Source organism: Gigantopelta aegis, chromosome 1, assembly GCF_016097555.1.
Source record: "Gigantopelta aegis isolate Gae_Host chromosome 1, Gae_host_genome, whole genome shotgun sequence".
NCBI lineage: Eukaryota > Metazoa > Mollusca > Gastropoda > Neomphalida > Peltospiridae > Gigantopelta > Gigantopelta aegis.
Window position 1 is genome coordinate 21810264 of NC_054699.1, and position 25504 is coordinate 21835767.

Sequence of the window (25504 nt, forward strand, 5' to 3'; positions counted from 1 at the left end):
AAAGAAATAATTGATCATGCAAATAATAACTGCAACCAAAATCCTCAATTCACAGGAAAGGAAAGGAAATGTTTTATTTAATCACGCACTCAACACATTTTTTTTATGGTTATGTGGCATCATATCTCAATTCACAGTGTCCGAAGTTGCATGCTTTCCATGTGTTTCTTGTTGGGGTTTTTTTGTTGTTGGCTGGGAGGTTGTTGGGGTTTTTATTTTGGTGGGGGGTCTTCTTTTTTCTTTTCTTTTTCTTCTTTTTTTTTTTTTAGACATGGTTTTTGGTGGATGTAGTGGGCAGGGAACATTTTGTTTTCAAAATCTTGATTAGCGATATAATGTTTTAAAGGGTCGGACCCTAGCTTTTAAACAATAAGGCATGTTTTTCACCTAGACTCTAGTTTCAACCCGTAAAAATGGAAACTTAAGTTTGGTTAATTTACAGACCTGTAACAAATTTGGATACAACAGAGTGAAACAAGAGTCTGTGACATTGAAATACCCATAAAAATGACTAAAACGCGATTCCATAACCGCTACTTCTCAGACAAATGTGCGTTTTAAAAAAAATATGAAAAATGCATTTTGTGGTATTAGAAACACCAGGATAACCAGAAACATTTCAGTTGTACAGAAATGGATAATTTAAACAATAAAATATAAATAGTGTTTGATTTCATGATCATAACCGGCTCTTACTGTGAAAAATATGCCTTAGTGTTTAAAAACCTGGGACTGTCCCTTTAAAATTTTGTAGCAATTTCTGAAACTTATGTAGCAAATTGCGATGTGATGCTGAACCAAATGTTCCCTGGTAGGGGTATTAACATATATTTGTCTATCATGCTAGCTGTTTTCAATCATTTATTACTGCTTGACAGTTTTCTTTCAAATAGTAGTTATCTAAGTAGTGTATGAGATGACGGTAGTTCGTGCAGTATGATGGAATATTTTGTGGCCAACAGCTTAATAATTGTGTTGAATGCTTTCTTTAATCACCTTTTCTGAATTTGCACACACGATGGTCTTCCCTCGTACCACCAACAAGCGCACACAGTGTACCAAGACGCGTTTACACTAATCACGCTGAGCCGAGATAACAGCTTTCTGGAGATTGGATTTGAAAATGACTGAGACGCGAATATATATCACGCAAGTTATGAGATGATTGTTCATCAAGTTTTGACGTGTTGAGAAATGAACGAGGTCACAAGTTAGCCATTGCGTGACGGGTCTTTCGGCCAGCGGTGATGATGGCAGCCTCTTGTAAATGAATGAGATCACAAGTTGTGACAGCAGTCTTTTGTAACTGGAAAGAAATTAGAAAGGGAAGGAATATTTGTTTAACGATTCTTCGGCACATCTTTAAACTAATGCAGCTAGAAGTACTAGGGGTCTGTCATATGGTTATTGTAGGATTGGATGGAGAGGGGAGAGAGAGGGGGAGGGAGGGAGGGAGAGAGGGTGGAGAAGGAGGGAGATGGGAGAGGGAGGGAGATGGGAGAGAGAGAAAAAGATTAATGGAAGAAACCTGATGTTGCCACAGAATCTATCTCTTCTGAAAAAACAATTGGATCCTTTATGCACTTTCCTATAGACAGGACAGTACATACCATGTCGTTTGGTGTTCCAGTTATGGGGCACTGGAAGGGACGGGGAAAAAAACTCAATTCCATTAAGGGCAATCAGTCCAACAGTTCTTCTCACCTACCATATATCTTCGCCTGTAAGTCGATCTCGGCTATAAGTCGAGTCCCTAATTTCAAGCCCTGAAAACTTATTTTTTTATTGACCCGTTTATAAGTCGACCCATGAGAAACAACTTATAAATATTGAAGTATTTCTTATTTTCAGCACATAAGAACAATAATATACAATATTTGAACAAAAGAAAATTATTTTACAAACTTCAGTTTTCACGTTTTGTACATCGCAATCAAACTTACATAGCATCAAAACGAAACATTCCCTTAGTAGATAGTGAAAGCTGTTTGACTCTCACCGTATAGCACTGTACTGCATGATTTTGTGCACAGACAACAACTTTATTTATAAACACTGACAACAGATCACTACGATAAAACTGAAAGTATCAGTTAATCACATGTTTTGCCGCCATATTAATACATGTAAGGAGGACAACTCTGGAAAGTACACTGGTTTTATACCAAATGATGTATGTCCCTATTGCTCTAGTGAACTGTAGAGATCAGTCTAATCTGTTTTAAGGGAAAGCTCAGTAATATTCATGAAGTTAATCACCGACAAAACATTGTTTGAACAACCATTAATGCCAGTGACCAGATTTCAAAATAAACTCAGGCAACAGGTAGTTAGTATTGTTTACATTTTTGCTATTAGTGATGACTGTTATTTTAACTAAGTGGACTGTTGTCTTGGCATGTGAGTGAGATCGCACGCCTTTTTGCATAACCGAAACCGTTCTAATGCCAAAAAAAAGGTTATACAAAATAAATGTGTCAAATTAACATATTTGAGTATAAATACAGGGCATACTTCAACAATAAAACTTGTAAAATAATCCCCAAAACGGTAATATTTTTGGGTGAATTTTTTTTACCCTCTTATAAGTCGACCCCCCGAGTTATAAAATAATTTTTGGGTGAAAAAAAATCGACTTATAGGCGAAGATATACGGTAGCTATCCCCTATCTCACCCTGAATAAGCTCTGATTATTTTCTGGCAGTGAAAATTTCATTTGATTTATTTGTACAAGTTTGCATGCTTATATTCCATTAAGCTTCAAGCATGCTGTCGTTGGTACACAGTTCAGTTATCTAGGCTGTCTGTCAAGCATAGTGGGTTAGTTGTTAGTGAAAGACAAGGAAGGAAATGTTTTATTTAACGACGCACTCAACACATTTTATTTACGGTTATATGGTGTCAGACATATGGTTATGGACCACACACATATATTGAGAGAGGAAACCCGCTGTCGCCACTTCATGGGCTACTCTTTTCGATTAGCAGCAAGGGATATTTTATATGCACCATCCCACAGACAGGATAGTACATACCACGGCCTTTGTTACTTCAGTTGTGGAGCACTGGCTAGAACAAGAAATAGCCCAATGGGTCCACCAACGGGGATCGATCCTGGACCGACCGCGCATCAAGCGAACGATTTACCACTGGGCTACGTCCTGCTCCTAGTGAAAGAGAAGTCAGTGTAGTGGCCTCTTGTACCTACCCATTGAGTCGTTAAAAAGTGCTCTGAGTGGGAGCCGTTACTAGGATGTGTAATCTGCACCTACCAGCCTTGTATCCGATGATGTGTGTGGGTGTGGGTAATTTCTGGCATGCTTCCATCAAAGAACTGTTCAAGCATGCCTGTCATGGACACAACATCTGACTTCACAAGAGAGTTCTGTCCAAGACAGGGAGTGAAGCACTCATCTTTCCTTGTATATCGTGATCAGAAGAGGTGACCCTTGACACAATGGAAGATTTTGACCAATCAACTGGCGGGAAGTTTGGACCAGTTCATTAGAAGATGGGGGGGGGGGGTGGGAATGCATCATGAAAAGAGAAAACAATGACAGGAAGGGTTCGATGACGTAACCAGCACACTGTATATCCCTGTGGTCACTTGCAATGAGACCAAAGCAGGGATCCTGCAATTCATGCCTCTTGATAATTCATGTTGTCTGGTTGTGCACTGATTGGTTGGTTGATTGGCTGAAAACTTTCTTATCAGTCGAGTCAGACTGCTGTAAAATGTCCATTACCAGTGGAGGAAATTGAAATTTTTGTTAGGTGAACAGTAGCTGAAGATCTTGTTATTTCGTTCCTTGATTTTATTTGGTGATCATCTGTTGAATTTCGGAACACAGAGTAGCCTGCTGGTAGATCGATCACCTTAGATGTAAGGGGTTGTAGTCTTCATAGTGAGGTGTTCCGACGCCATATAACCGTAAATAAAATGTGTTGAGTGCGTCGTTAAATAAAACATTTCCTTCCTTCCTTCTAATAGTGAGGTGGGTTTTTTTTTTGGGGTTTTTTTTTTTGGGGGGGGGGGGGGGGGGGAGGTATTTGTTTTTCTCTTTCCGTTTTTTATTGGTTGGGTGGTTCTTTGGGGGATGGGGACTTGTCCAGTTGCATTTATACATTAAACTGATCATGCTATCCACATACAATGTAAACAGAAAGTAAAACAAGCTAAAACCATTTAGCTGACCAGGGTTTCTTTCAGAGGGTAAAATGGGTATGGTGCCATACCCAACAATTTTTGCAGATTTTTTTATATTTTAGGTTAACGTTTTGACAAAATTAATTACTCTTATCATTATTGTATGATTTCTTAACCCTAACCCTAAACTTTACCCATTTTCTTTCTGAGGGAGTTCCCCATACCCCTTGTTACTGTGGTTGCATTCAGCACACATTGTAAATATTCAATTCCATAGTGCCATACCCAAAAATTTATTTCTGGCAGAAACATTGCTGACCATCTATTTACTGTTGGTATGTGTACTGTGGGCATGTATACAACATATAGTGACACATTTAAAATTAAAAGTGTAAACTTAAGTAACATGAATCAATGGCCCTAATATTTTTCTCAGTATTGGTTTCATGGCAGCTAGACCGGCCTCAGTGGCGGCATGGTTAGGCCATCGGTCTACAGGCTGGTAGGTACTGGGTTCGGATCCCAGTCGAGGCATGGGATTTTTAATCCAGATACGAACTCCAAACCCTGAGTGAGTGCTCCGCAAGGCTCAATGGGTAGGTGTAAACCACTTGCATCGACCATTGATCCATAACTGGTTCAACAAAGGTTTGTGCTATCCTGCCTGTGGGAAGCGCAACTTAAAGATTCCTTGCTGCCTGTCATAAAAGACTAGCCTATGTGGCGACAGCAGGTTTCCTAAAAAAAACCCAGTGTCAGAATGACCATATGTTTGATGTCCAATAGCCGATGATAAGATAAAAAATCAATGTGCTCTAGTGGCGTCGTTAAATAAAACAAACTTTACTTTTTACTTTTCATGGCAGCTAATCTCCCATGATTACATTGTGTCATTTGAGTCTAGCCTTTGGCTCTAGACCCCTCACGGGTATTTCCTAATCAAATACGTACCTTTCCACAATTACGGCTCAACACCGAATGCCACTATAACATCTTGTTTTTCCTACAATGCAGAATGCATTTAAGTCTTCTCTTTTTTTTTCTTCTGTTTTTTCGAGGAATCAATTTCATTATATTACGATCAATGTTAATCTTGGTTCAGATGCAACATTGTTTGTAATAAAATCCCAGACGAGATTATGTCAGCGTGGGTGAACATGTTAACTGCTTGGTGGAGAACGGGATATCGACTGAAATACAATTTCATCATGTTGGCAGCCATTGAATCTGAATGACAAAACCGTAATACATCACTGCACAATGAAGAGTCGAATGAGCATTTGTCAAAATAGTAGTTGAGTCCATGATTCTCTATCTAGTGCCTCATCTATAAGAGGAGATCCTTTTTCGGGGGGGATGAGACGTAGCCCAGTGGTAAAGTGCTCGCTTGATGCGCGGTCGGTTTGGGATCGATCTCCATCAGTGGGCTCATTGGCTATTTCTCACTCCAGCCAGTGCACCACGACTGGTACATCAAAGGCTGTGGTATGTGCTATCCTGTCTGTGGGATGGTGCATATAAAAGATCCCTTGCTGCTAATCGAAAAGAGTAGCCCATGAAGTGGCGACAGCGGATTTCCTCCCTCAATATCTGTATGGTCCTTAACCATATGTCCAATGCCATATAACCATAAATAAAATGTGTTGAGTATGTCGTTAAATAAACCATTTCCTTTCCTTTCCTTTATGGGAGATTTCATTCTTCTTGCACTGCCAAAAAGAGGACTGCCAATTCCAGAGTAGTTTACTAAATCAAAATAAGCACTGGACAGAGCTCTTTAGAATAAGTACAGCTGTGATGACATGCAATCATGAATCGCTGTCATAACAGTAATGATATCAGGTGTTTGCGAAAGATGAGCATATTCTACCCCACTAGTGGCACTCGTCATGAGTACTAAATTGGGGATTTGATGGGGGTTTGTTAGGATTCAACGGCAGTCGTAAACATTATATACAGTAGATATTTTGGGATGCCATCTCTCTTCCAGTCCAAACTGTGGGATCGTGGAAGCACAAAATCTTGCCATATTCGCAGCTTGCTTGGAATAGAAGAAGAAGAAGGAAATGTTTTATTTAACGACGCACTCAACACATTTTATTTACAGTTATATGGCGTCAAACATATGGTTAAGGACCACACAGATATTGAGTGAGGAAACGCGCTGTAGCCACATGGGCTACTCTTTTCCATTAGCAGTAAGGGATCTTTTATATGCACCATCCCATAGGCAGGATAGCACATACCACTGCCTTTTATGTACCAGTCGTGGTGTACTGGCTGGAGTGAGAAATAGCTTGGAATATGACTTAGTGGTAAAGTACTCACTTGAGGTGTTGTGGGATTGAATCCTGATGGTGGACAAACCAAATTTGAGTTTTCCCTTTCTAGCCAGTGCTTTTATAACTTGTACCAACAGAATGCAATCGAATCATGTGACAATGATTTTGCCACTTTTAGTGTTTTTCCCCATATGGCATTAACCTCTGGTGTGGGTTTTTTCTCTTGGTCTCTTTGCCATGTTAAAAATTAATGACAATGGAGTTTTTCAGAAAATGTTTTTTGACCTTCTGTTCTTGCCGTGGGCGTCTGTAATTATTTTTCAACTCACTGTCCACCAAGTGTGCCATTTTCCTGATTGTATTCCATGTGTGTAATCACTTGTTTATACTAAGCTGAAATAATGAGAAATTTTCACTTTGATGAATTTACTTCTTCTAAACAGAGAATGGTTGTCTGATGTAATTGTATAGGAGAAAAGAAAGAAATATTTCTTTTCAAACGATGCCACTGCATATTTTTAACTATGTCTAGTTAGCTTTTTAAACTCTACCTTAGACAGGACAGTACATACCACAGCCTTTGATATACCAGTGATGGGTATACTAGTCATGGGGCACCTATTTAACACTAAAAAACCCTGAGTCCATGGAGGGTGAAAACCTTTGCTATTATTCCTTCATTCTTGAATGTAGTCCTGCTTAACCTGTATAAAACAACCACCTCTCGTAAGAGGCCATATTTTGTTTTGTCAGATAATCTGAAAATACAAATTAACTAGTATTAAACAGCCACATTCTCCCATATAATAAGACTAATTATCATGTCTTTAGCAAGTACCTTTCTAAAGAGGCCACCTTGATTTCTGGTAATCAAATAAAGTACAAACTGACCTATTAAGATGCGGGACGTAGCCCAGTGGTAAAGCACTCGACTGATGTGCAGTCGGTCAGGAATATCAGTCCCCATCAGTGGGTCCTTTGTACAATTTCTCATTCCAGCCAGTGCACCTGGTATGTCAAAGGCTGTGGTATATGCTGTCCTGTCTGTGGGATGGTACATATAAAACAAATCCCTTGATATAAATGAAAAAATGTAGCAGGTTTCCTCTCTTTAATTAAAGAGTATATGTCAGTTTCCAAATATCTGACATTATATAGCTGATGATTCATTTATCAATGTGCTCTAGTGGTCTCGTTAACTTTTTTTTTTCTTTTTTTTTTGATCATGACCAGTTTTGATGTATTCTAAAGTGTCTGTTTTGTACAGGTTTGTGTCTGTCTTAAAAACTATTCATATTGTATTCCATCAACAAAAACTAACGCAGAGCCTACAGCAGTGTAATTGATTAAATTCCAGAATTCGCTGAACATTCCCGAATGTATCACATGTAACTAAATTAATAAAATTCGATTTCTCCGTGATCATTTAACAATGATGAAAAAATTTAATTTGGAATAATGTTTGCATAAATATGTGCCACCAGGCTGGAAGGAGAAATGAATATTCATGAAACTGATCAAGTTACATTTTTGTGCAATAAAAATGCATGCAGTTCCTAAAATTAGTTTATTGGGGTGCTAAATGGGCTATATAGCTTAATAGTAGAACATATGCATTCAGTCATAGCTCTTTTCTTGCCCATATCCAATTACGGTTCAAGCAGATTGTCCTGGGCACACACCAGCTACATGTATCTAGGCTGTCTCTCCAGGATAGTGGGTTAGCGGTTAGTGAGAGAAAAGTTGGTGTAGTGGCCTTAAACCTATAATCTGCATCGTTAAACTTGCTCTGGGTGGGAGCCGGTACCAGGTTGCGAACCCAGTACCTCTCAACCTTATGTCAAAGGAAGACTTTCCTGAAAAGGTTCTTTATGAACATTGACATGTAGGTGGTGTCGTGGTTAAGCCATCAGACATAAGGCTGGTAGGTACTAGGTTTGCAGCCCAGTACCGGAATTGATCCCAAACCGACTGTGCATCAAGCGAGTGCTTTACCACTGGGCTATGACTCTCCCTTCCAGAAGAATTGATGCTTATGGCTAGAAAGATAATTGTTGTTTCCATTTGTCTTGATGGCATTTCTTCCAGTAGAATTGACACTTATGGCTGGTAATACATGTAAAAAAAAGTCAACTGGTGTTTCTGATCGTCGTGATGGCATATCTTCCAATAAGATTTGATGCTTTTTACAGCTAGGAGTAGAAGGAAACTTGTGTACGATGACAACTATCGGACTTGCAGCTGTCTTCGACTGAAATGAAACCTCTAACTGTTTGATAGATGACAATTGATTTTACCATCTGTCTCCATTCGGTGCCGTCGGACGAGACATCTATATGCGTATTAGTGTAGCACTTTCGTGACCCACCGCGCGCCACTCATTCCTGGTTCTTTCCATTTCTCATTAATAGTTCATTCATCTTGAAAGCTCTCACACGGTTTGTTTGGGTTTTTTGGGGTTTTTTCTCTATCTCTCTTCATTTTTCTGCGACAGAACTAATATTGCATGCATGAAGACATCATCCAGTGTTTTGTCTTCCATTCACCATTGTCACGCTGACATGGGCTTTAATTGTATGGAGGCGATGTGTTCAAGCCATTGTAGGCTGCCAGTTTTATGGATACAGTAGATGATTGGGGGGGGGGGGGGAGTTTTGTTCATGGTGTTCTCATGCTTCAGCAAGAAAGGAATTAAATATTTGTTTAAGAACCCCTCAGCCCATATATATATTTTTTTAACTACATCAGTTCCGTATCTAACATATGCTTATTTTGACACTTTTGGACCTATTCTCTGATGTTTTGTTGTCGTGTTTTTCTCTTGTCCTAACCAGTGCCCCATGACTAGCATATCAAAGGCCGTGGTGTGTGCTATTCTGTCTGTGGGATGACACATAAAAAATACCCCATGCTGCTAATGGATAAAATGTAGCAGGTGTCTTGTAAGACTATATAAAAGAAAGAAAGAAATGTTTTATTTAACGACGCACTCAACACATTGTATTTACGGTTATATGGCATCAGACATATGGTTAAGGACCACACAGATTTTGAGAGGAAACCCGCTGTCGCCACTACATGGGCTACTCTTTCCGATTAGCAGCAAGGGATCTTTTATATTCACCATCCCACAGACAGGGTAGTACATACCACAGCCTTTGATATACCAGTCATGGTGCACTGGTTGGAACGAGAAATAGCCCAATGGGCCCACCGACGGGAATCAGTCTTTGATCGATCGCGTATCGGGCAAGCGCTGTACCACTGAGCGGTGGAGTGAATTCATCTGCGACTAACTAGAAAAGATATATTTAGACAACGAAATGTGATGGAATCAATTTCTACATGATACTAACTTTTATTCTAAATTTTAATTTGACCTATCTGTGATATTTGTATTTTTACACTGTTCTTTATACCGTGTTTTAATTTACCTTTTGAACTTATATATTGATGTGGTTCATCATTTACTGTTTACATTTACCGTAGTTTGCCACCCAATAGCCGATATATTTTTAGTGCTGGGGTGTCATTAAAGATCTATTCTATTCTATTCTGTTCTATTCTATTCTATTCTATTCTATTCTATTCTATTCTATTCTATTCTATTCTATTCTATTCTATTCTATTATTTGTTTGCATTTACCATAGTTTGCACCCAATAGCCAATATATTTTTACTGCTGGGGTGTCGTTAACTTCTGTTCTGTTCTGTTCTCTTCTCTTCTCTTCTCTTCTATTCTCTTCTATTCCATTCTATTCATGAAAATGCAGTTTGTTTTAAGAAAAAATTTATCTAAGAAAGGGGGCAAATTAAAATTTTGGGAGGGGGCCAGCACTATAAACTATATGTGCATTATCTAGTAGCCTGCTGGGCTTCCGGTGTTGATCAGAATGGTTGGCCAGTTGTAAAATCTGGTATTTTGTGGCCTCCTGGCAAATGATATTGACAAGTCTTGTGATGAATGTTTGATGAAGTAAGAATGTTTTATTGTAAAAGTAGCTAGTGCCGACATTACAGATAAATTTGCAGGATATTAGTTTGTTGCGACTGGCCTTTGTTGTTGTTTCTAACTGAAGGGCATTAGTTGGTTTATTAAGCAGAGTGCTTTGAACATTTTACTAATGTACTGACCGTAAAGGTGTATTGTCTTGGAAATGTATTGGCAGAAATGTCCATTGATGTATCAGAATCGCTTAATATTTAGAGGCAAGATGTAGCTCAAGGTGGAACATCTGAAAATCTTAAAATAAAAAAAATAAATGTGAAATATGATATACAAAGATAGAAAATATATCTTCACTTTTCTCGACATTTTTCTGGCTAGTAGAAGTGTTAAGAAAGGTGTATTGACTTGAAGACATCCTTCACTTTAGATGTTAAAAAGTAAAATTTAAAATGTAATGTACACAAACAGGGAACATGAATCTTTAATTGTTCTACTTGAGAAGTTCACAATATCAGAAATAATATGTAAATGTACATGTGGAGAACATAATTTTTAATTGTTCTATTTCAAAATGTTTTTAAAATACAAAGACAGATAACATGTCTTTAATAGTTCTACTCGAGAAGTTAAAAATTAAGAAATAAAATGTAAATGTACACAGACAGAGAATGTATTTCTTTAATTGTTCTGCTTGAGAAATTAAATATTAAAAAATAAGTTCAGTATAAAAAAAAACAGTGAACATGTGTCTTTTATTTTTCTGCATGAACAGTTTACCTGGTGGGGGGGAAATGTATTGATCTCAAAGATATCCTCTGTTTCCAATGTTAAAAAAAAAAAAAAATGTAAAAAATAATGTAGAAAGAAAGTAACTGTTTTATTTAATGATGCACTCAACATATTTTATTTACATGGCATCATATATATGGTTAAGGACCACACAGATATTAAGAGAGAAAACCTACTGTCGCCACTTCAGGGGCTACTCTTCAATTAGCAGCAAGTGATCTTTTATATGCACCATCCCACCGACAGACAGACAGGATAGTACATACCATGGCCTTTGATGTACCAGTTGTGGAGCACTGGCTGGAACGAGAAATAGCCCATTGGGTTCACCGACAGGGATCGATCCTAGACAAGTGAACACTTTACCACTGGGCTACATTCTGTCCGTAATGTAGAAAGAGACTGTGACAACATGCTTCTCTTTAATTGTCTTGCTTAATTGTTCCAATACCTACACATAGAGAAAGATGTTATAAATGTATTGATCTCGAAGATCTTCTGTATCCTCTGCTTCTGATGTTACAAAAATAATAGAAATAAAACTGCAGTGCAGTACACCAAGACGGGAGCCCCATCTCTTTAATTGTTTTGCTTGAGAAGTTTGTCTGGCTAGTTAGGGCACCTAGAGAGAGATAGATATATTGATTTGAAGGGATCCTCCACTTGCGATGTCCACAGTAATAGCTGATGTCGAAGAAGGTGCCTACACCTTGGCCGTACAGACAGGAGGCAGATTAAAATTAGTTTGCGTCCAATATAATGGACTTAGTTCAAACGACGGCGCTGATAGATGTCGTCGCATGCCGCACTCCCAGTCACCATGGTTACAGCGTTGGACATTTTTTTTTTTTTTATCTCTCTTTCTGTCTGAAGCCAAATGGGAGAAAATAATTTGAGTGAAAATTGTTATGATTGCGTCTGCGTATTTTTGTCGGATTTCTCCGGTTTTTGTCTTGCTTCACGTTTTCCCAGAGTAATCGTCTCTCACAGAACAGATTAGCATGGCGTCACCATCACCACAAAATCCTTTACCTCTTCAGGTTTTCTCCTCTCAGTTTTTCTTGTCGAGGAAAAGTGTTACATTTTCAGCTTGGTTTGCACGGTGATCAATGTTTCTGTGACAGTTGGGCAGGGCACAAAGTCAGAGTGGTTTGGTTTTGGTTTGGTTTCGGAAGCGTTGGTGGTGGAGGAACAGTTTCAGAATCATGCCTACTGTTCGTCATCGTCCGGTGTTTTTATAGTTGATATTGCTCAAAGCTAATTGCATGGTTTAACTTACTGCGGGGCCTGTTGTCTGAACAGTATTACAGTGTTAAGCAGATTTGCAGCGTTTGGAAAGTGTTACAAGAACAAGTGGTATTCATAAAGGAAAGGAATGTGTTTAATGGTATTCCAGCACGTTTCAGTGTATTAAGAAACCAGCTAATAACATTTCTGTTTTTAATAATGTCACAGGTAATAAATACACCTGTTTAACTTACTGTGGGGCCTGTTGTCTGAACAGCGTTATAGCGTTAAGCAGATTAGCAGTGTTTGGAAAGTGTTACAAGATCAAGTGGTATTCATAGAGGAAAGGAAAGGAAAGGAATGTGTGTTTAGTGGTATTCTGGTACATTTCACTGTATTAAGGAACCTGCTAATAACATTTGTTTTCATTAACAGCACAGGTAATAAATACACCTGTTTAACTTACTGCGGGGACTGTTCCCTGAACAGCATTACAGTCTTAAGCAGATTTGCAGTGTTTGGAAAGTGTTACAAGATCAAGTGGTATTCATAGCGGAAAGGAAAGGAATGTGTTTAGTGGTATTCAGGTACGTTTCAATGTATTAACGAACCTGCTAATAACATTTCTGGTTTCATTAACGGCACAGGTAATAAATACACCTGTTTAGCTTACTGAACAGCGTTAAGCAGATTTGCAGCGTTTGGAAAGTGTTACAAGATCAAGTGGTGTTCATAGAAGAAAGGAAAGGAATGTTTGTTTAATGGTATTCCAGCATGTTTCACTGATAACATTTCTGTTTTTAATAATGGCACAAGTAATGAATACATCTGAATGGTATTGATTGGTAATCAGAGTTCTCTCTGTGGATTAATTTCTTCGTCAAAGATATGACATCAGTAATGTTTTTAAGGGAGGCTATAATTGTGGAGGTTATGTGACCTGTATTTCATTCAGTCAACATTTTACATGTGCTTTCATTCACCAAAGGTTCAAGCATGACTGTCTGGGCACAGTCTCTGAATTTTGAACTCTTTAATCTGTGCGCAAGAGAGATTGTTACTGTTTAAAAATGATGAGCATTATTCGCAATGTGAGTTATTAATCGATCTCAAGTACTTAGTGTGGATACATGTTTACGTACTTAGATAATTAAAATGTTGATGGATCCTTTGTGAAATGGGTGAGGACCATTACTATTCTCTTGATGACGGACGTTTCTTAAAACCCTAATTAGTGAAGGTTAACAAGTACTAAACGAATTTGGATTGGATAATTTTTCAAGTATTGATGTATGAGTGTTACTGTTAGGTATTTCTCTACGTGGCTTTTGTGGTTTTTCCTAGAAACACTGCTTTTGTAATATAAGTGAAAGTGAAAAAGTACTGGAATTAATTATTTAAATTTTGGTGGATCATTTCTGAAAAACTGATATATATATATATATATATATATATATATATATATTAGATGACAGTTTTGACAATGTGTTGCTGATGTGGTTTTTCTGTTATTAATCAGTGAAGTAAACATTCTCAAACAAATGAATTGAATTTTAATACCACTGTTCAGTGAAGTAAACATACTCAAACAAATGAATTGAATTTTAATGGATCGTTTCTGAAATACTGAAATACATTGGACAACTACCGTCGATGAATTTGTTCTCAGTGCCTGATGGTATACGGGGTTTTTTATATACTAAAACACACTTCCTGATTAACTAAAGACTAAAAGTGCTTACACCATTGGTTGAATAATTTATTTATTTTTTATGGATCATTTGTGAAATATTTAAGTATATTGGGATAACAGCTCTGATGATGAGTTGTGGTTCATGGTTTCTCTCAGCATCTGTCATGGCGTGTTTGTAAAACATTCTTCCTTCGGTAAATCTATATTACCAGTGACAAGCGGTGAAAAAAACAAAAACAAACCTTTGCGTGATTGTTTGGATGTCTGACCAAGGCGACTGCTATGGTGTTAAAGAATGGTGACGTTCCCGATATATTTCGGACGATGTTGTCATGGTGGCACTTCCGAACACGACACCGCGGGCGATCAGTCAGCTTCAAAAAATATGTCGACCTCATCACCTATGACGAGGAGTGTCTTGTAGCAATGCTTGTAAGTGTGCCGTTACCATGATGATATTACTCAAATTGGTTTTTTTTAATTTTAAAGATGTTAGCATCACAATTTTTTAAACATTTATATAATTTTGAGATTCAATTACGCTGTCACAAATTATTTGTTTAACTGCATCAATGAAAGTTATCATATGATAGATTGAAGAACAAAAATTTAATTAATAAATATTTATGAAAATTGAAATATAAGGGAGATTCCTGAATTGTTCATGTCAGGATTAATGAGAGGCAGTATTTTTGTATCCCACTATACACAGAATAGAATTTTATTTAAAGGCATACTGTCACGGATTTAAGGACCTTATTTCTCTAAAAATTTGTAATAAATAAAAATTACATTAATTGTTGGAAACCAAATCTAGCTGTCGCATCACCATAACTGAACCATGATGGAGTGAAATCCATGTCATCCCTCTCGGCAATTTTAGTTTTTGAATTATGGACCATTGCCATAATTCAATTAATAGTTTTACAAAATGTCATTAATAAATGGAGTATGGTGGTTATGAAGATGTTTGAATAAAGTACATTTAGGGACAAATCAAATTATTGTTGTTCAGTAATACTTTGTTAGACCATTAAATAGGTCAGTGGTCTGTAACAATATGCCTTTAACCCAAGTACACCGGCCTCAGTGGCGTCGTGGTAGGCCATCGGTCTACAGGCTGGTAGGTACTGGGTTCGGATCCCTGTCGAGGCATGGGATTTTTAATCCAGATACCGACTCCAAACCCTGAGTAAGTGCTCCGCAAGGCTCAATGGGTAGGTGTAAACCACTTGCACCGACCAGTGATCCATAACTGGTTCAACAAAGGCCATGGTTTGTGCTATCCTGCCTGTGGGAAGTGCAAATAAAAGATCCCTTGCTGCTAATCGGAAGAGCAGCCCATGTAGTGGCGAAAGCGGGTTTCCTCTCAAAATCTGTGTGGTCCTTAACCATATGTCTGACGCCATATAACCGTAAATAAAATGTGTTGAGTGCGTCGTTAAATAAAACATTTCTTTCTTTAACCCAAGTACAATCAAACCTGCTCTAATGGCCACCTGTATTAAGCAGCCACCTATAATAAGATACCACATTTTTATTCTCCCAAATTTTCTATTTTTCATTATAAAGTGACCTGTGTTAAGCATCCACCAGTCTTGAACATGGATGCTTAACACAGATTCAACTGTATGTATAGAAATAAAAGTGCAACAGACCCACTAGACAAACTAATAATTATCATGTCTCCAGCTTCTATCAGTGGGCAGGACTTAACCCAGTGGTAAAGAGTATACCTGGCACTGTCTGATCGATCTTAAATAAGTCTGGTATGTAATGTCCTGTCTGTGAAGATGGCTAATTCAGTCCATTTGGCAAGAATATCCTTTCTGAGACTGTGCCTATAAAAGATCCATTTCTGCTAATCAAAAAGAGTAGCCAGTGGAGTGGTGGCAGCGGGTTTCCACTTTCATTATGTGTGGTCCCTAACCATATGTTAGGGGCAAGGCGTAGCCCAGTGGTACAGTGCTCGCTTGATGCGCGATCGGTTTGGGATCGATCCCCATCAGTGGGCCCATTGCGCTGTTTCTCGCTCCAACCAGTGTACATCAAAGGCCATGGTATGTGCTATCCTGTCTGTGGGATGGTGCATATAAAAGATCCCTTGTAACTAATTAAAACATGTAGTGGGTTTCCTTTCTAAGACGATATGTCAAAATTACCAAATGTTTGACATCCAATTGCCAATGGTTAATAAGTCAATGTTCTCTAGTGGTGTCGTTAAACAAGACAAACTTTAACTTTAACCATATGTTCGACGCTATATAACCGTGTTGAGTGCGTCAATAAGTAAAAACTTTTCATTATTTTTTCTTTCTACGCTTCCGCCACATGATCTGTTCTGGAATGAACTATCTTCTGTAAAATTTACATGTAGTAATGATGGAAAGAAATGAAGGAATATGTGGTGTTCGAGATAAAATTTAATTCACCACTGGAGTAGTTAATGCCTATTTGAAACCCGGAGAATCAAGGTGTAATGTGGTATTAAATGTCGGTACTGTGGGATTTACTGCCAGTAACATGGTTAAATTCCCGATACTGTGGATCAGGGTTTTGGTAGCACGAATGAATAAATGTTTTAACATCAGCCCAGCACAAGAATACATCAGCTATTGGGAAGGAAGGAAAGAAAGAAGGAAATTTTTTATTTAACAACACACTCAACACATTTTATTTACGGTTATGTGGCGTCGGATATATGATTAAGGACTACACAGATTTTGAGAGAGGAAACCCGCTGTCGCCACTTCATAGACTACTCTTTTCGATTAGCAGCAAAGGATCTTTTATATGCACCATCCCACAGACAGGATAGTACATACCACCGCATTTGTTACACCAGTTGTGGAGCACTGAATGGAAGGAAGTAAGGAACTGTTTTATTTAACAACACACTCAACACATTTTATTTACGGTTATATGGCGTCAGATATATGGTTAAGGACCACACAGATATTGAGAGAGGAAACCCCTGTCACCACTACATAGGCTATTCTTTTTGATTAGCAGCAAGAGATCTTTTATATCCACCATCCCACAGACAGGATAGTACATACCACAGCCTTTGTTACATCAGTTGTGGAGCACTAACTGGAAGGAAGGAAATGTTTTATTTAACGACCCACTCAACACATTTTATTTATGGTTATATGGCTAAGGACCACACAGATATTAAGAGAGGAAACCCACTGTCACCACTTCATGGGCTACACTTTTTTATTAGCAGCAAGGGATCTTTTATATTCACCATCCCACAGACAGGATAGTACATACCATGGACTTCATTACACCAGTAGTGGAGCACTGGCTGGAACGAGAAATAGGCCAATGGGTACACTGACGGGAATCGATCCTAGATCGACCGCGCATCGAGCGAGCGCTTTACCACTGGGCTACATCCTGCCCCGGAACAGAAATAGTCGAATGGGTCCACTGACTGGAATCGATCCTAGATCGATCTTGCATCAGGCAAGCACTGTACCACTGAGCTACATCCCGTCCCCATGGCTTTTGGGTGTATGGTTTTCATTGTACATGTAGTTCTTTGTTTTGTGTGACTGTTTTCCTAGCACCTTTTCAGGAGAGTTGAGTGATGTTCAGCTCGCCTTGATTTTGTTCATGACAAAGACTGTAGTTACGTAATATACTAGTCAGAGTAATATACTGAAGAAACGAAATTAGGGAACACATGGTATTCGAGATAAAATTTAATTCACCACTAGAGTAGTTAATGCCGGTTTGAAATCCAGAGAATCAAGGTATAATGTGGTATTAAATGTCGGTACTATGGGATTTACTGCCAGTAATATAGTTACTTCCCAGTACTGTGGATCAGGCATTTGGTTTCAGTCAATCTTTGTTTTATATGGGGGGGGGGGGGGGGGGTACAGGATGTAGCTCAGTGATAAATCACTTGCCTTATGCATGGTTGGTCTAGGATCGATCGTCTTCGGGAGGTTCATTGGGCTATTTTTTATTCCAGCCAGTGCACCACGACTGGTATATCAAAAGCCATGTATATGTGCTATCATGTCTGTGGGATAGCTGCATATTAAAGATCTTTCTACTAATGGAAAAGTTTATAAAAAATATGGTCATGAATCAAGATGTAATGATGCGATTTAGAAATACGGTTAACCAATATTGTGGATCATTGTTGCAGTCAATATTTGTTTTGTGTTCTTTTATTTCTTTCAATCAGTACATTATGGTTGGTAGAAGAAGAAAAACCATTTGGAGGGATGGTGGGGGAGGGAGTAAATAAATAACATTTATTTCTTTCAATCAGTACATTATGGTTGGTAGAAGAAGAAAAACCATTTGGAGGGATGGCGGGGGAGGGAGTAAATAAATAGCATTTATTCTTGGTGTGCTCAGAAGTACAATGCTCATCAGAGGTGTAATTGGACAAGAAATTATGTGTGGATGCTACAAGAAAAACCTGTGTGGATGCTACAAGAAAAAACTGTGGATGCTACAAGAAAAATCTGTGTGGTGGTGGCGACAAGAAAAACCTGTGTGGATGCTACAAGAAAAATCTGTGTGGTGATGACAAGAAAAATCTATGTGGATGCTACAAGAAAAACCTGTGTGGTGGCAACAAGAAAAACCTGTGTGGATGCTACAAGAAAGAAAGAAAGAAGTGTTTTATTTAACGACGCACTCAACACATTTTATTTACGGTTATATGGCGTCAGACATATGGTTAAGGACTACACATATTTTGAGAGGAAACCCACTGTCGCCACTACATGGGCTACTCTTCCGATTGGCAGCAAGGGATCTTTTATTTGGGCTTCCCACAGGCAGGATAGCACAAACCATGGCCTTTGTTGAACCAGTTATGGATCACTGGTCGGTGCAAGTGGTTTACACCTACCCATTGAGTCTTGCAGAGCACTCACTCAGGGTTTGGAGTCGGTATCTGGATTAAAAATCCCATGCCTCGACTGGGATCCGAACCCAGTACCTACCAGCCTGTAGACCGATGACCTGCCACGACACCACCAAGGCCGGTGCTACAAGAAAAATCTGTGTGGTGGCGTCAAGAAAAATCTATGTGGATGCTACAAGAAAAACCTGTGGTGGCGACAAGAAAAACCTTTGTGGATGCTACAAGAAAAACCTGTGTGGTGACAAGAAAAACCTTTGTGGATGCTACAAGAAAACCCTGTGTGGTGGTGACAAGACAAACCTGTATGGTGGCAGTTAGTTTCTTACAGGGGAGTGGGATCTAGCTCAGTTGGTAGTGCGATCGCTTAAGGTGCTTGTGTCGTAGAATCAATACAGCATTTATCAGAGGTGTGATGGTAGTACTATACCAAATAACTTCCGGCTGGGTCAAAGTTCGAGGTGCACCAAACTTTTGATAGAGAAGTGAACACCACAAGTCCTGTGATTGGTTATAAATGTGAGTGTGTTGGTTGTAAAAAATAATAGTTTCATCTGGGTAAAATAAATGTGCAATTTTATTTCATCTAGTACCAATGTGTCAAGTAGCCTTGTGCTTGAAACATGTATGGGGTACCTGCAAAAAAAAAGTACTCACATTTTGTGCGAAACTAGGGTAGTCATAGACGCTACCCGTTATCTCAGAAACGAGCAGCTTGACCCCCATTTTTTTCTGATTCACTTTAAGTGTAAGGGGTGGTAGTATTTATATCCGTGGCGTTTATGTTGGTTGATACGTTGCAGGTAGGAGTTTTAGCCGCATATGTTACTATTGTCGTCTATGGGATTTGATTTGGTAGTATACACCCTGATAGGCCAAGACAAACCTGTTTGATGGCAGTCAGTTTCCTACAGTGGGCAGGATCTAGCTCAGTAGATAGAGCGATCGCTTGAGGTGCTTGCATCGTAGAATCAAATCAACTCTGTGAACCCATTCTCCTATTTGGGGTTTTCCTGTCTGTATTCATGAATGGATATAAAATGGTATCTTCAAATATTTAGGTTTTCTCTACTTGATCCAGTAAGGCTATGGTATGTGCTGTTCTGTCTATGAGAATGCATATAAAATATGCCTTGCTACTGATTGGTAAATGTTGGTAAAACATATCGACCTGTAAACAGCATTGTCAGCTCAGTGTAGAATGATGGGGAAAAGTGACTGTCATCGACCTTAATTAAACTATGTATTAGGGTATCTAAATAGAAATAATTCCTTTTCGAACAATCACTGATTAATCAATGTACTAGGTGTTATAAAAAAGAAGAAGTGAAAAGTGACTGTCATCGACCTTAATTAAAAACTATGTATTGGGGTATCTAAATAGAAATAATTCCTTTTCGAACAATCACTGATTAATCAGTGTACTAGGTGTTATAAAAAAGAAGAAGTGAAAAGTGACTGTCATCGACCTTAATTAAAAACTATGTATTGGGGTATCTAAATAGAAATAATTCCTTTTCGAACAATCACTGATTAATCAGTGTAGTAGGTGTTATAAAAAAGAAGAAGTGAAAAGTGACTGTCATCGACCTTAATTAAAAACTATGTATTGGGGTATCTAAATAGAAATAATTCCTTTTCGAACAATCACTGATTAATCAGTGTAGTAGGTGTTATAAAAAGAAGAAGTGAAAAGTGACTGTCATCGACCTTAATTAAAAACTATGTATTGGGGTATCTAAATAGAAATAATTCCTTTTCGAACAATCACTGATTAATCAGTGTACTAGGTGTTATAAAAAAGAAGAAGTGAAAAGTGACTGTCATCGACCTTAATTAAAAACTATGTATTGGGGTATCTAAATAGAAATAATTCCTTTTCGAACAATCACTGATTAATCAGTGTAGTAGGTGTTATAAAAAAGAAGAAGTGAAAAGTGACTGTCATCGACCTTAATTAAAAACTATGTATTGGGGTATCTAAATAGAAATAATTCCTTTTCGAACAATCACTGATTAATCAGTGTAGTAGGTGTTATAAAAAAAAAAGCTTGTATCTTTTCATTCCTAATAGCTATTGATTAAACACTTTCCTGGATGTTACTGAAAAAACAAACACATTCCTTTCCATTTTTAACAGCCACTAATTAAACACTGTTGTGGTTGTTATTAAAAAAACACACCAAAAACCCAATCCTTTTCTTTTTTAATAGTTAAAAGTTTCTTTTGTTTAATGACACCACTAGAGCACAGATTTATTAATCATCGGCTATTGAGCATCAAATATTTGGTAATTTTGACATACAGTCTTAGAGACGAAACCAGCTACATTTTTATTTAATGGCAAGGGATCTTTTATATGCACCATCCCACAGACAGAAGAGAACATACCACTTCCTTTGGTATACCAATCATGGTGCACTGGCTAGAGCGAGAAATAACCCAGTGATCGATCCCAAACCGATTGCATATCAAGCAAGTGCTTTATCTCTTGGTTACGTCCCACCCCTTTTCTAATAGTCACTGATTAAACACTGTTGTGGTTGTTATTAAAAAAAGAGCACAACACCCCTTGCCTTTTCTAGTAACCAATTTGCTAGGGTCTTATTTCCCATATAATTGTTTCTAGTCTGATTACTTTGGTTTGTAAATAATTTATAGAAATCACATTTCTACAGGATTCTTGCACCCCCTGGAAATCCCGGAATGTCCTTTAATTTTGTGATTTTAAAATCCAGGCCTGGAATGTCTTGGAAAAAGCATTAAATTTTATTGTGTCCTGGAAATGTTTTAGAAATTTAGTCCCAAAATTTTGGTGGTTTATTTTTTTCACACCTTTACTTTTGTTGTCCTCATAACCTGTCTAAATTCAGACAACAATTTGTTGATTGAACATTTCATGTCCTGGAATTTTTTTTTAATATCCTAGAAATGTCCTGGACTTTTTATGTTTTTTCAAGTGTAAGAACCCTGTTCTAAATGGCATTGGTTATTTTGTTTAATGGTTTTCATAGCTGCTTTGAATACCTATAGTTTGCAAGATCCATTTTTTTTTTTTTATCTGCATAGAAATAAATCCTATATATTATTGTACCTGTATGCATAATACTAATAATGATTCCATTATTACAGACCAAGATTGTGTTATACAAAACTCATGGAAAGTTCCTCTTGTTTTTTTCTGTGCTACATGTACAGGTTTCTGCCAGAGGGTAAAACGGGTATGGTGCCATAACAAAAAATTTGGCAGATTTTGGGGGGTTTTGGACAATATTAATTACTCCTATCATTACTGTATGATTTTCTTAACCCTAACCCTAAACTTCACACATTTTCTTTCTGGGGGAGGCCCCCCATACCCCCTGCTGACTGTGGTTGGATTCAGTTCCATAGCACCATACCCAGAAATGTCTTTCTGGCAGAAACACTGATGTGGTTCACTCAACTTTCAAACTTTGAAGAAAAAAAATTAGTTGCAAATAATTATCAAACTAAACTACAATTTAATCAGATGAAATGCTAATATAAAAAACATGAACAAAAAAATTACTTTTAATAAATCTTTAAAATTGGTGTTTATTGTGCAACGATACGGTAAATTCTCTTTTAGTCCTTGTTTATTTTGAAAAGGACATTTTAATTATCTTCTTTTTTTAAAGAGTTGCTGGAATTAATTCCCCTACCCCATAGCATAGGGTTTGTACACTATTGAATCTATTGATAATTATGAATGATCCTTGCACACGAAGGAGTTTTTGTATTAAAAACAAGTCTGGGGGGCATTTTTGGTGTCGCCGATACCGCAGTAGTAATTATTTTCCATGTGTGAAGTGTAGATATTGTGTGTCGCTGCATAATGTATGGCATAGAAATGGCTGGATAATGAAGTTTGCACTCCATCATGTACGTTGGTATGATACTCGCTGTTTCCCCCGGTGACTTGCCATCACTCGGAGTCAGGGTCTTTGGAGAGTGGGCCATCCATTAGTGTTGTGGAGACACCGAGAGGAAATTACCGCTCCATTGGGTACATTGTTCTAGAGGATACGGCTGTTATCGCACACACAGAATACTGACCGTTATCACACAGAAGTGGGTCACACGATTTCCCATCCACATTTGTATTTAGATTCATAGCCTGACTGTCCAAAATAAGGGCTGTTCCAAAATCCATCATATTTTGTTTAATGACACCACTAGAGCACATTGATTTATTAATCATTGGCTATTGGATGTAAAACATTTGGTAATTTTGACATATAGTCTTAAGTAAACCCACTACATTTTTCCATTAGTAGCAAGGGATCTTCTGTATGCACAATTCAGCAGACAAGATAGCACATACCACGACCTTTGATATGCCAATCATGGGTGTCCTGGCTGGAACAAGAAATAGTCCAATAGTCTCACTGATGGGAATCTATCCTAGACCGACGACGCATCAAGCAAGCACTTTACCACTGGGCTATATCCCACTCTTCATATGGTAGGGGAGTGCAAGGTGCAATTTTTGTGGTTTTTCTACCTTCAGGTATGAAAATAACGCTTACAATGCATCAATCCACCTTACCCTGTATAATAAATTTTTGATTGGTCCTAATTTTATAGCATTACATATGAGCTATCCCAAATCTATCAAATGATGGGGTTTGGGGGGTGGGGTGGGGGGGTCAGAAATACAATTTTTATATATTCAAGAAAAAAAACTATTGAATTTTTTTTTTTTTTTTTTTTTTTTTTTTTTTTATACAGTAGTGTCGATCAGGCGTATAATAATTATGCGTCTCATTCCCTGCTTCCTCCCATATTACTGTGGAACAGCCTTAACATACTGTGACTATGTGACTACATGTATAATTGGGGACCTGTGACATTCATTTCATCTCAACTTATTTTCGTGCTTATATCCAATTAAGGTTCAAGCATGTTTTCCTGGGCACACACCTCAGCTATCTGGACTGTCTGTCCAGGACAGTGGGTTACTGGGTTGGAGCCAGTACTGGGCTGCGAACCGTGTACCTACCAGCCTGTAGTCCAATGGCTTAACCACTGCGCCACCTTGGCCAGATGACCTGTGGCAGATGACTGTAAGAATGTCACACAATTTCTGATGTGTCTCTCTCTTTTTTTTCTCTCTCTTTTTTTTTTTTTCTCTCTTTTTTTTTTCTTCTGATTTTAAGGGATCAGATAATAGATTGTCAGTGTATATAATCGGGGGACCTGTGGGCAGATTAGTCTGAGGACGATATAGACTGTCATCACATGAAAGCGTGTCGTACGTGTTCCGTCTATTTCTGTCTCTAAATTTGTTGGATCACACGGAGACAGTGAACTACAGTTACGGTACCTGTGGCCATATTAATTTAATAGGACACTGATCTGTTGCACTCAGAAGTGTGTCACACTATTTTCACTGTGTTTTTTATGCTTTTGTGGATGTTTTTTTTTAATAGGATCACCACATAACCGATTGGCTGTTCACATGAATTTAAAGTGTTAGTCTTACCTAATGAACAGTACATGAACATGTATGTAAAATATTAGTTTACTACACAAATTTGTAAGATGTTAGCTAATTTAGTGAACAATACATGAACAAGTACCGTATTTGACCGGAAATTAGCAATTTTGATTGAGGGAATTTGGCGCAATTTTTAACGGTCAGTCGAAAGGTAAATGGCCGAGCTAATATAGGTTTTGATATTAGTGAATCGAGAGTAGCTTGTTCATTTTAGACCTTTACGATGCTGTGGTGTCTCCTAGGTTCCCCCCTTATAAAGGGCCTGACCGCTTCTGGTCAAGGCATCACCAAGTACCATGTTATTACCAGCAGCAAGTATTGGGTTTTTTTTACCACCACACTGGGTCCGCAGTTAATGCTAATTAGGCAAATACCTTATGCTGATTGGCTAAGAACAATGACCTAGATTGACAATTCTTTTTAGTGTTAGCTGGCTGCCTGTGTCAGAAACGTGTGTATACGCTATTGAGTTTGTTGTTAATTGCTGTTGTTTTAAGTCTTCTCGACATTAAATTTTGGATGTAAATAAACAGCACTTACGTAATTTTAACATAGAAGGTGTGTTTCTGATAAAAAAAATAAAAAAAATTAATAAACAATTATTATTTATTAATAACAAATGGAACACTAATCAATAGATGTGCTACTGATTGTTTTTTGGGTTTTTTCAACAAAACTGGCCCCTTGTCTGGGAATAAGCCCACCCCATGCTAAGCTCACAATGAGTTGTCTTGGCCCCCTGTGCTTATTTCCGGTCAAATACGGTATTAGTTCACCTAATGAACATGTATGTAAAATATTAGTTAACTACATGAATTTGTAACATGTTGGCTAATTAAGTGAACAGTGAACACAGTACACAAACAAGTAACATCCATTAGTTCACCTAATGAACATATTTATAAAATATTAGTTAATTACATGAATTTGTAAGATGTTAGCTAATAAAGAGAACTGTACATAAACAGGTATCATCCATTAGTTCACCTAATGAATAGTTT

The 25504-nt window shown here is 37.9% G+C and overlaps 1 protein-coding gene and 1 long non-coding RNA gene across 13 annotated transcripts in view; one reads left to right on the forward strand and one right to left on the reverse strand.

The window, feature by feature from the left end:
- The window catches only part of LOC121372108 (disks large homolog 2-like), a 278624-nt gene that overhangs the window by 62677 nt on the left and 190443 nt on the right, over nucleotides 1-25504 (forward strand). Inside the window, exon 1 of one of the 12 annotated variants that reach the window (XM_041498457.1) lies at nucleotides 14195-14520. The exons of the other annotated variants lie outside the window; for them this stretch is intronic. Within the exon in view, the coding sequence (XP_041354391.1) occupies nucleotides 14371-14520 (150 nt within the window). The 5' untranslated portion in view covers nucleotides 14195-14370. Of the gene's footprint in view, nucleotides 1-14194; nucleotides 14521-25504 lie in introns of those variants that run through there. 12 annotated transcript variants of the gene reach the window in all.
- Nucleotides 849-3474, reverse strand: LOC121372181. Its single transcript, XR_005957892.1, has 2 exons — nucleotides 3274-3474; nucleotides 849-1306 (listed from the first exon to the last, which is right to left on the reverse strand). It is a non-coding gene; the product is annotated as an uncharacterized LOC121372181 (long non-coding RNA).